General features: G+C 52.4%; 1 protein-coding gene across 2 annotated transcripts in view; it reads right to left on the bottom strand.

Annotated features, from left to right (window-relative positions):
* Nucleotides 1-2,854: 2,854 nt before the first annotated feature.
* Nucleotides 2,855-12,116, bottom strand: part of SLC24A4 (solute carrier family 24 member 4) — a 139,137-nt gene continuing 129,875 nt past the window's right edge. For both annotated transcript variants that reach the window (XM_012738567.3, XM_012738566.3), the window contains exons 13-17: nucleotides 10,223-10,389; nucleotides 9,069-9,183; nucleotides 5,923-6,035; nucleotides 5,421-5,486; nucleotides 2,855-4,303 (exon numbers count right to left, since the gene is read on the bottom strand). In XM_012738567.3, coding sequence (XP_012594021.1) covers nucleotides 4,151-4,303; nucleotides 5,421-5,486; nucleotides 5,923-6,035; nucleotides 9,069-9,183; nucleotides 10,223-10,389 — 614 coding nt within the window. In that variant the 3' untranslated portion in view covers nucleotides 2,855-4,150. The remainder of the gene's footprint in view (nucleotides 4,304-5,420; nucleotides 5,487-5,922; nucleotides 6,036-9,068; nucleotides 9,184-10,222; nucleotides 10,390-12,116) is intronic.

The raw sequence follows: 12,116 nt of genomic DNA on the forward strand, positions 1-12,116 counted from the left end.
GGTCCAGGGCTGGGTGGGGGGTGACGGACTTCCTTTCCTCCAACAGCTGCCCAGAGAGCACTTTCCGAAATTTCTAGACGTTTCTATGGGTACGATGTGGCAACAAGGCTGCCAAGAGGTGGATCCTCCTCAGGTGCCTTGGATACAGCTGCTAACTGCCCCCAGCGCAGGAGCTCAGAGGCTGTGAGCATTTAAAGCATGGCCCGTGGGTACACGCTCCCGAGCACGTTCGCCTTGACTGGCAAGTTGTCTATTCAAGCAACAAGCATGTGCAAAGAGCCCATCACATGGGCAGCACAGTCACCTGCTCCAGCCGGGGGAGCACGGCCCTCAAGGGACAGGAAGGGGGGGATGGGGATGGGAGACCAGCTCTTCCCCATTTAGCCAGGGCAGAAAGGTTTCTGCTTCTCCTGGGGTAAATTCCAAAATGTGGCAATAGATCCCCCCACGCCTGGTCCCAGTGCCTTGAGCCCCAGTAGCCCATTTCACACCTAGGGAAGGAGGGAAAGGCATGGACAGTAGCCTCAGCCACTGGTGCTGGGATTCGCTCTAGCTTTCCCCAGGGGAATGAACGGAGCCTCTCCTGGTCCCTCCTGCCTCCATCCACCCCCATCTTATGGAGAGGGAGGGGCCCCAGGATGCAGGAAGGAGAAAGGCCAGGTGGGAAGACGGGTGTCCAGCAAGGACACCACCCACCCCGTTCCCAAATTCCCGGTCTGTGTGGGGAGCCCTGTGTTCTCTGAGTGGTGGGCTGCCGCTGCCGCTCTTGGGCTTGCGGATCCCTATGAATAGGGAAGAGCAGGTGGAAGAAACCCAGACCCTGGGCAGCGGGCTTTGGTCGGGGCCTGCAGGACTGCCTGCCCTCGGTGATACACACAGCCCACCTGGTTTAGCCTGGCTCAGGACAGGCTGGTGCCTTCCCTGCTGCTTGGGTCTGTAAAGGCAGGGGACTGATGGGGCAAAAGCAGGCACTAGTCCTAACAGGTGAGGGGTAATGAGCACGTGAAGACTCACAAGGGCAGCCAGGTGTGTGCACAAGGTGGACACACGGGGGGATAGGGGGACAGGCACACGAGCCAGCACTGTGGGTTACAGAATGACAGGGGCAGCAGGGATGACTCTGACCTGCCCATGGTGCCCCTTAACCACCTGTCTCTCATTGCAGCTGACCCAGAACCTTCCTCTAGGGCCAGGTTCTCAAGACACTGACACCTCCCACCCTAACCACACACAGCCTGGTAAGGGCAAACCCCAAACCAGAAATCGATAGGAACCACCTGCTCCTGCTTCTAGAGACACTTTCTATCTGAGAGCAATAGTTCTTTTTTCTTTTATGCCTCCAATGAGTAGAGCTAAATTTATTTTTTTTAATTGCCTATTTCTGTAGCAGAGTAATTATCCCATGCTAATTAGCTTTGGGAATAAAATAAAGGAAGCAATCCTCTGTAGTGATGAAAGCATAATTTAAAAGTGAAGCATAATTTAAATTTAAAAGGTCCCTAGTTAATCAAGCAGTTCTTTAAATTTGTGATGGAAAAATATTTAGTTAAAAAAGATAATTTTTCACCTACAGTGTACATATAGTTTCCTAGACATAATAAATGCATAGATCCTTTAAGGAAGTTACATTGGCACATGAAAGTCAAAAGAAAATTAGCCGAGAGGAGTGCATTACATATTAAAAACATTTTTTTAGTCTTTAACTGCAACCGCAGCATACGTTATAATCTCAGATGGATTCTGCTGAGGAAGAGGAGGGCAATTAGGATGTGTTCTCTGAAAGCTACATAAGGATTCAGAGGCTTGAAAACTAGCAGGGACACCACCAGGGACCATGTGTCCTATGCCTTGTCCTAGCCAAAAATAGTTTTTGGTCTTTTTTAAGAAAAAAAAAATAGAGACATTAGGATATGACCTGGGGAACCTAGGGGTCAATTAAATATGGATGAGGTTTTGACTCGAACATAAGAGCCAACCACAAGGGCGAAGTCACACCCACGTTCACTCACCTAGGACGGCCAACCCTGGACTGGCTGCCCTAGGAGTGAGCGGGGGTGGTGGCTGTAGCCCGTTCTGCTACTTGCTACTGGCCACTGCATTAGAGTCCCTTGACCTCTCCAAGACTGCATTCTCCGTTAAATGGGGAGAACAATCCCCCCTTAACACGGCAGGGTAATGTGGAGAACCAAGACAGAGACAGAAGCACTTGGAAGGAACCTGGATGAGCTGTAAGATGGGAGGAACCAGGTGAACTAAGCTATTAGGACACAGAGTGGTCCCAGGGCCCTGAACCTCCCCCTTGCCCCCAGTAGCTCAAGTTTATGCTGATGAACCTACAGGGTCCCTGGCCCACCCTTTAGCTAATTTCTTAGGAAAATCGCCCTTGTTCTCAACTTGAAAACCACTGAGCCTATTTTTGGGGTAGAGAAACAAAAAGAGAAGCCTTAATGTGGTGTAGCTACTAATACTGATGTGAATCCCGGATAGAAACCTGGTGATGGAGGGTGAGGTCCCATCACAGGCTCTTGCTAAAGGTGACGTAAGGGACAGAAGCCTGAACACTTCCTCCTTCTGGAATTCAGGAGGCCTTAAAGAGCGCAGTCACAAATTCTAACGTGGGTCATGACCTTTGTGTCTCAGGAAGGGACCAGCTATTGGATTTAAACTCATCACCCAGTTTAGCGTGATTTCTGGTGAATCCCTAAGAATCTCCTTTCTGCTCACATGGTCTGGGGCAGTTCCCATACATTCTTCTGTGCAAAGCATTCCGATATTCAAAGTGCATCAACTCTGATAGACTTTTGCAATAGAGACGTTACAAAAATAAAAAGCCTCTCTATAAAATTAATTGTGCTTTCTTTTTAGAAACCATGAATGATGTGTGTTCATAAATCTTTTTAATATATATCTGAGAGCTATGAAGCAGTTGAAAACGGTTTCATATTTTTCTGTTTTTGAACCTCCCATTCTTGGCCTTTCATGTGTAGCAAACTACACGGTTCAAGAAACTTGGCTCTAAAAATTCTAAATTACGGTTTTCATACTTGCCTTCCGCTACCCAGAGAGCAATTTGTCATTTTTCAGGAAATCTCTCTTCTTGTCATTAACCAGCATTTCTGGCACACTCGGTCCAGTTCAGCAGGCTATGAAATTTGTCGGGCATATAAACAATTGGGCCTTTCAAGAGAGTGGTTTTGAAACTAGAGCATTAACAAAGAAATGACAAACCCAAAGGGACAGTGCGTTGTATCACAGAAGGTCTGGAATGTACCGCTGTAAACCGCGTCTCCCCGTCTGAGTTAGCACCCGTCTCCACATCGTCTTTCACTTTTCTCTCTATTCCAAACCAAGTGTCTTGGTGCCAATGCAAGATGATACGCGTAGTATTAGTTTTTCTACAATCATTACCTTTTTGGTCTGCATCCTGATCCTTTTGTATGGAATGATATTTTTCAAGTATGATGATCTATATGATGTTTTATTTTTAATATTTCATTGCTCATTCTCTGAATGCATCGATACAAGTGATAAGAACATTCACTTGTTTTCTCTCTTCTGCTGTGAATTCCTCCAGTTTTTCCAGGAAAAAGGGGTGGAAATGTCATGGTCCCAAACCCCCAACAGGTTGAGGCCGTGCCCCCTCCAAACTGCGGGTGCTTCCAGCAGAAGTCGGAAGCTCTCAGTAGCACGTGCCAAAGAGCCACCTCTGCCCCAAAGGTGACACTCGAGAACAACATTCCTATTTTGCACTCGCCCTAGGAGACCTCACGCTCGCTGACCGCCTCATTTCCGAGGCTGCCTGTGAAACAGAAAGACAGGCAGCGCACGGAAGTCCTTCTGGCTAAAGCGTGCAGGAGAGAGATGAGACACTCGACACGTCCCTGTGGCTGGCCACCCAGGGGCCTTCAAAGCTGCTCAAATAACAGCCCCTGGATCCTGCCTTGTGGGGACAGAACTCCGAGGAGGAGGAGGACGCCCAGCAGCCTGGCCTGTGACCAGACAGAGACCACGATGGCTCTTCCTTCCAGTGTGTGAAAGAACAGACGGTGGCTGCCGATGCAGGAGAGACCTGTGGTGGGGGAGGGAGGGGACAGGAGGACGCAGGCGTCACAGGGTGTCCAGAACAGCTCCCGGGGGAAGCGGCTCAGCTTTAATCATCTTCTCGGCACATGGGCAAGTTGACGAAGGTGAAGACGTTAAACTCTATCATTATGGAGAAGCACAGGAAGATGGCGTAGAGAACCAGCACGTACACACCCAGCTTCCGGTCCAGCCGCCACTTGTTCAGGTGGATGCCCAGGACCTGGAAGGAGAGAGCGTGGCAGCCGGGCTTGGGCGGAGAACTGGAAAACGACACCTCTGGGAGCGACCCCAGAGCTTTCTGCAGAATGTGGACAGGGGCGAGGGGCACTGCCAGGCTGACCCTCAGTTTGACCAGAATGAGCCCCAGAGGGTTTAGACTTATCTGATGAAAAGTGGGAGTCTCCCGCCCGGCCCCACTGACTCGGGGACACACAGCAGCCGCCCTCCCTGGGCAGGCACGCCACCTCCGCCTGGCCTGCTGCAGGCACCACGGTCCTCCCTGCCCAGGCCTTTCTTAGGGACAAATGGGTATTTTTCTGGATGATTCTTATACTTTGTAACTTGGCGTTATGGTCTTTTTCCCTAATGACTCCTCAGCAATTTTTCCAAGGTTCCTTTAGACCTGTGGCCTGGCAAACTCCCGCTTGGGCCATCTTTGTGTGTGTGCATGCAGGGGGTGGAGGAGGGGTGGGGCACACCCTGGTCCCACACTTTTCCCGACTCTCCTACACGTCCCTACACTGCCCAGCTTCTGAGCATCGCAGGCATCAGGGCACAGGGGAGAACAGTCAGGGGTTCTTTAAGGACAGACCAACCTGGGTTCAAATCCCAGCTCTGCCATTTCCCAACTCTGCGACCTTGAGCACGCTAATCCCTGAGCCCTGATCTCTTGTGCACGCCGGGAATGACAACAGCACCTCCCTCATCAGGTGGTGGTAAGGATCGAATAAAGTGGTGCAGACCTGGGCACGGGAGTAGGGAGGCCTGGGTCTTTGTGACCTGTCCTGAGGGCTGTCCTACCTCCACCTGCCAGCTCCCGTGGGTAAGATCCCCCCCTGGCACTAGAGAGGGGACTAGACTCTGCAGGTGGCAAGAAGAAAGCACATGCACTTCACTTCCGCTGGCAGCTTCATGTCTGCTCAGGGAGAAGCGTAGCGGGAGTGCCGATGCTCTCGGCAAAAACCGGGCTGGGGCGCCCGTGAATGTGCGTATTTCCTGGGCTCTATCCCTCACTGGTGGGGGAGGTGACGAGGGCCTGCAGAGCCGTGTAAGTGACGCGGCAAGTCAGATGTAACGGAGCGTGAATGAAGCTTCTGTTCTGGAATTGGGAAACTCACGGTGAGCGCGACGGAGCCCAGCAAGAGCACCACGGAGTAGACCAGCCCCCGGCTGTTGATCTTCACCTGGGAAATCAAACACGAGGCCCTGACTCTCCGTCTCCTCGGAGCCAGTCCCTCCCGAGGGCCCGGGTGCTCCGGTTTACGCAATCCCTCATCGGAACGCGCAGGTGTGCGTGGGCACAGGTGCTGGGCGACGCGCATTCAAGCGGCTACTCTGCTGGTCTGAGATGCCTGGGACGGGGACAGCGCCCAGCGGGTGGGGATGAGGAGTGGGAGAGCTGAGGAGCGCCCGGCAAACACGGACCCTCCTAAGTCCTAAGCCCCAGAGCTAGGGACATCCCTAGTCTGTCCCGGAAGCCTTCATGGACAGAGGGTGCCAGGGTGCCAAGGAGAAGGGGCAGTGCCTCCCCCGAGCCCTCAGCTGACACTGGACCGACACCACTGTCCTTCTCAGTAAGATGCACCCACCTCACTTACTCACGGGGTGGGAGGAACTCACCGTGGACCCGTAATTAATAACCATGGTCTGCAGGCCCCACGGTATGCCGAGCCCTACCAGGATGTCGAACACGTTGCTTCCGATGGTGTTGGAGACCGCCATGTCCCCAAGGCCTAGAGGGGACAACCAACATGTTTCTTTCATTAAGGGCAGGTTGCCAGAAACCCGTGTTCTTTCTCATAACTGTTCTATCTGCGCTATTCCTTAGAAAGGCATTCCTTCTTCATGCACCCTAACAATTCCAAAACCTCTTCATGAGGTCTAAGATCCACTCGCTCCATGAAGTCTAAAGGAGCCTGTATGGGTTGAACTGTGACCCTCCAAATTCATATGGTGAAGTCTTAAGCCCCAATACTTCGGAGCGTGACCATATTTGGAGACAGGGTCTTTGCAGAAGTAACAGCTTATTAAGTCATCGGGGTGGGCCCTGATCCAATATGACTGGCGTCCTTCCACAAAGGGGGGATGTGGCCACAGACCACACACGAGGGGAATGCCAGGCAGAAGAGAAGACGGCCACGAGAGCGTGGAGGTGGGGCCTGGACAGACCTCCCCTCGCAGCCTGCCCACACCTGGGTCTGATTTCCAGCCTCCAGGACTGTGGGACAACAAATTTCCATTGTTTACGCCCCTCAGTTTGTGGTAGCGATGTCAGTTCGCCAGCTGATGTCCTCTATCCTCTGACCCACCACGCGCTTTGTGTCATTTAACCCTCCGGGTTGCTCTGGGGTTGGGGGTGGGGCGTCATCCTCACATGGCAGGTGACACCACTCAGGCTCAGGACATGCCCAAGAGTTTGTGAGCGGCCAGGTCTCGGGACGCCTAGTCCAGCATCCTTTATCCCAATCCACGATGCGCATTTGTGGCCCAGGCAACGGCACCCACGACCTTGGCTGGGATCTCAGGGCATCACATGTCCTGTCCTGGTGGTTTACTGCAGGGGGAACACTCTTTTCTCCACCAGCCCAGACGCATCTCAGGGACCTGGGGGCCATGTCATCGTCCTCCCCCTTCCTGCCCAACCGTCCGGTATCGTGGCACAATCTGCGGAACTTAACGGCTTGAAGGCACATAAGTAAGAAAGCAAACTTTCATAAATAAGTCTCAAGCTGGCTGAAATCTGTTCTAACCTGACCACTTGGCCATACTTTGACATGACATCCCAACCTGCACACATACAAATGTTTCTGGAACAAGTGAGCCTGAAACACAAATGGCCACGGCCACACACCGCTTTGGTGGCCGAGCAGCTCGGCAGCATCTCAGACCGGCATCAGCACAGGCGTCTCTGTCTCCGTCTTGTACAGCGGAGTCTGAGCAGAGGCTCCCGCACCCTCTGTCAGCAAGAGGCTGTCTATCTTTTAACCACATCTGTTGGAGTTTTTGTCAATCACATCAGTGTCACCCTTAGGACAACCATGCACCCTACCACACCCGTCCTCACCTTTCCTCTGTTTCTGTATTCTGCATTCCACCGTAGCCACTCTGAGGTGACGTTCTGCCTCAGAACCCCACCTGCCCCTGGATCCCAAAAGAGACCCTTGGTTGACCTCACTGGCTCACCCTAACCCTACAAGCACTTAAGCTCTAGCACCATCCACCACTGTCCCCAGCCTGAACCCAGGGCCAGTTGTTTAAACTGCACTTTCTCTTGCCCCTTGACGGTCCACAGTGTCCACCCAGCCAACTCCAGCTAGGGACGAACGTGTCACCTGTGCCCAGCTGGAGCTGGCGTGACTGACTCCCACCCAAGCTCATGTTACTGAACACCAGCCGGGCCCTTGGCGTTCGTCAGCTTTCCTTTTACTCACTGTACTGGGCTGGGTGGGGACACCCCCACCAAATTCACGTCCGTCCAGAACCTGCGAATGTGACTTTACTTGGAAATAGGGTTTTCACAGATATGGTCAAGTCAAGGCAAGGCCACACTGGTTTAGGGTGTGCTCTACCCTGACAGCTGGCGTCCTTGTAAGAAAAAGTTTGGATGCGCACACACACACACACACACACACACGAATGCCCTGTGAAGACAGAGGCAGAGACTGGCGTGATGTAGCTATGAGCCCGGGAACACCAAGAGTGACAGGCACCCCCAGAGGCTGGAAAGAGGCGAGGAAGGATTCTTCCCTGGAGCCTCTGGAAGGAACTGACACCCAGATTCAGACTTGTGCTTCCAGAGCTGGGAGGTAACACATTCCTGTCGTTTCCAGTCGCCCAGGTGTGGCAAGCCACCAGCTGTCACGGCTGCCCTAGGGAACTGACACGCTCACGTCAAAGGCCGCCCAATTACATTCTACTCCCCTCAGCTGCTGTCCCCAACTGTCCCCATTCTCTGTAAGGCCCCTGCCTACCTCGAAACACACTCCCTCCCTTCCGTTCGTCTCACATTTTCTCAGGCCCAGCTGACCAACCTCAACCCTCTTATCTCAGAGGAATAAAATGTTCCTCTTTCCAAAGCCAACCTTTCTTTTAAGGGCGCTCTTCCCTTCCCCTGTCTCCTGTGAGACACCACCGCATTGCTCAGCCATCCCCACCCCTACACTTTCAAGCTCTGATGCGGGAGGAAGATGCGTGAAGTCCGTGGCGAGGCCCCGCCTCACCGGCAGAACAGGAGCCGTGAACAGACTCTCTCCAGCTCGTCTGCTCGGCTGTCAGAGCGAACACAGTGTCGCCTTGCTCAAGGCACGACATTTGGCAAGCCCAAAATAAAAACCACCAAGCAAACCTTGTTAACATTACACATGTTCTAGAAGTTAGAAGAATTCGAAAACAGTTGGGCAGTTGGGTTAATACGACCCGCTTTGTCCCCTGGGACCAGAGCATCTCTTGTTATTAGCTCATTTGCTACATGAAGTCTGAGCTTGGGCTCTGCTCAGTCCCACACTGACCGGGGACCTCAGAAAACTTTCATTTTCACACGACCACTCCAGCAAAAGCTTCCCGAGGCCTGGAGGAGTTAGTTCGTCTTGGTGGTATTCTCTCCACAAATGGAATTGAATAAATGACACGTTCTAGATGTCACAGTCTTCTCGACAGCAGGACTCGGTCACCGCCAGTCGTAAGAACCACGGCTTCTAACTTGGGCAGGGACAAGGGGACCTGCACGGTGACGGTGACGGCTGTGAGGGCTGAGGCGTGATGCATACCTTGTCTGGCCACGATTAAGCTGGCCATGCAGTCCGGAACACTCGTCCCTGCCGCCAGGAAAGTAATGCCCATGATGACATCGGGGATCCCAAATGTGTATCCGATAATAGTCACCTGCAGATCGGGGTGGAGATGTGAACTCACAACAAAACAGAGCATGTGGACTAAAGAATATTCCTATTATTACGGACACCATAACCCAGGAAACTGGGTTGTTTGGGAATTATTGGGGCTGCTTTTTAAAAATGATGAACTCAGAGACTAAGAAGTTGAAGGTCGGCAGGATGGAAGAAAGGCAGGCTCTGTGCGTGTGAGCACCGCCATCTGGGGTGCTCAGACCAGGGACGCCGCTCGAGCCCTGCGTTCCCCTGGCCTCTGAGCCTGGGCCCTCGGAGCCCTCCTGACGCTGAGGCTTCAGAAAGGGAAGAGAGACAAGTCCAGGGCCTGGGGCTGGTCCTGGCTCTGCCGCCGACTATCCACGTGACCTTGCGGCAGTCTCTCCCACGTACAAGTGTGCCGGGGAAACGGACAATCCATTTCTAAGGCCCCTCCCTTTGACACTGACATTCAAGCACCATCATTCTTCCAAAGCCCTGGGCGTGAGAGATGTTAAGGTGGCAGGGCTAGGGGACAGGCAGATGGGACGTCCCTGCTCCCTGGTGCCCCATCAGGGCATGACGAAAACAAGTGCACGGCACTCAGGCGGGGCACCTGCGTTGGTAGAGATTAAGGCTCACATGGGCACTGTCCTCTTTATGGATTCTTTCTGCCAAGGCCTTTCTATTCCCCCAGACTGAGACTATCTGAAGTTCAAAAACATAGGTAAGAGCACCCACCCCAGCAAAGCGGGTTCCCGGGTCCCCAGGACTCTGGTTTAAGAAATGGAGGTGGGGTTTGTAAGCCAGGTAGTAGGGGTGGGACTGTCCTCCCCCGTGCTTGAAGGCAAGCTCCGTGCTGTGTCTCGGTGTCCTCAGTACAGAGCACAGCACCAAGCACCTCACTAAACCCTTTCTACTGAGAGACAAGCCGTGGTCAGTGAGGCCAGGGACCTGCCCAAGGTGGCACAGCAGCGCCTATGGCCGCCCTTGAACCCAGAGCCTGGCAGAGCCGGGCAGGGGCTGTCGGCACAGCGCACCCCGCCCCCGGCACTCACCAGCCACACCATGAGGTAGGAGAACACGGCGATCCACAGCGTGGCGGTGATGAAGGTGACCATGAAGAACTTCTCCCAGCGGGGCTTGCTGCAGTTGGGGATGGTGACGCACAGGAGGAAGATGAGCGGCCAGGTGAACACCCACTTGGCTTTGTCCCCTCTAGCCTCTGCGGGGGATGGGGCAGAGCAAGAAGGAAGGGTCACACACCTGCCAGGCTACCCGGCAGTTTGTTTTTCCAGCTAAACAGGAGAATGCCACCCACGTGACTCCAAGCAACTGACCTCACAGAACCACAGACTTCCATCACGTCCCTCTGGGAGTGGCAAGACAATTCAGTTAAGTGTTTGTTGACTGAATAATTTTAGCCAGTTCAAATCCTTCATTTGACATGATTAGGAAGGTTGACCCAGAGTGGGAAGAGACTTACCCAGAGGAGCTGGAATGGGGATGTGGAATATATAGGTGAATTTGGAATCAGACAGACCCTGGGCTGGACGTCAAGTGATCTTGAGCAACCCCCTAAAGTCCACTTCCTCCTCCGACAGTAACAATTATAATAGCAACAACAGCAATGTAACAATAATCGCATATCCGGTATTTGCCAGGTGCTTTGCATCTTATTAGTTTCTTCATCTGTTACACAGGCAAATTATCTCTTTCTTGGTTGCGGCAAGAATGACGTGATAGAGTCTACAGAAAAGCTCCCAGCACACAGAGTCTGGCACACAGTAGGTGCTCTGGGAATCTCAGCTCCTTTGCCCCAAGGGCACTTACTCAGCTGTGGCAGGACTAAGGCCAATGTGGGCATCCTGGCTGGTGTTCCAGATCTCACTGGCCCCTGCCAAGGGAATCCACAAACAATGTAACAGGAAAAGTGGCCTCAATAAGCCACTGAGCACGGTGTGCACATGCAGGTTCTCAACTGCCTGCTGGTCGGTGGATGGGGGAGGAAGGACCCCTGAAAATTTTCTATTCTATAAAAGCAACAAGAACAATGGCAAAAGTGATCAGAATCAACTTTTTTTCAGAATTCTGGAAATTAAGCTAAAGTTTGTAGAAATCCAGGGAGTGCCTATTTAAAAAATCAGCTGGATCTCAGTAAGGACTGTGAACTTTGTGGAGTTTTAACTTCCCCTATATGTCTATTCCCTCTCACCAGCCCTGCAGTAGCTTTGAGAGCCGGCAGCCATCAATCACAGCAAGAACGGCAGCCTGGCAGCCACCAGAGGGACACAAGAGAGCTGGAGGACCTCCCAAGCCCATTCCCATAGAATTGTTACAGTGGTTTCCAGAAAGATCCTGCTTTCAAGGTTGTCTTTATTTACGCGAATCTGAAATCCAGCACCAACAGCCTTTTCCTTGGTGGAGCTTGCTGGAAACAATCAGAGGCAATTATTAGATCACGCTGCTGGAGGTGGCAGATAAGAGTTGGTACAAGCAATAGGTTGACCAAAAAGCTTAAAAGGAAAATCTGGGGAATGAGATATCCACAGTGCACTTTGAAACGCTCCTACATATTTCTGGGAATTTAAAGATCATGAGCTTAGATAGGGCTGTGCCCAGGGTTGCCCACATGCCCGGGAATACTCGAGAATGCCCTGACCTTTCACCTCTGCCCAACTCTGAGGCTCTGGGAAAGCAAGAATTAAAGGCAAATGTTGTAAACTGCCTGAGTGATGAAAGCATACCCCCAACACACACAGAACCCCTCGGCGAAGGCTGAGAGAGCCATCAGATCCAGGCATCTAAGGAAATCTCTGTCCAGTTGTTAGCTGACCATTAGGCTGACCTAGCAGAGACTTCAGTGGCCCAACACGCCACAAAGAATTTGGATTTCACAGAACTGATTTTAAAAAGTCACTAAACAAATTAGCAACAACAAACCCTAAGAAG

The sequence above is a fragment of the Microcebus murinus genome, chromosome 6, assembly GCF_040939455.1.
Source record: "Microcebus murinus isolate Inina chromosome 6, M.murinus_Inina_mat1.0, whole genome shotgun sequence".
Lineage (NCBI taxonomy): Eukaryota > Metazoa > Chordata > Mammalia > Primates > Cheirogaleidae > Microcebus > Microcebus murinus.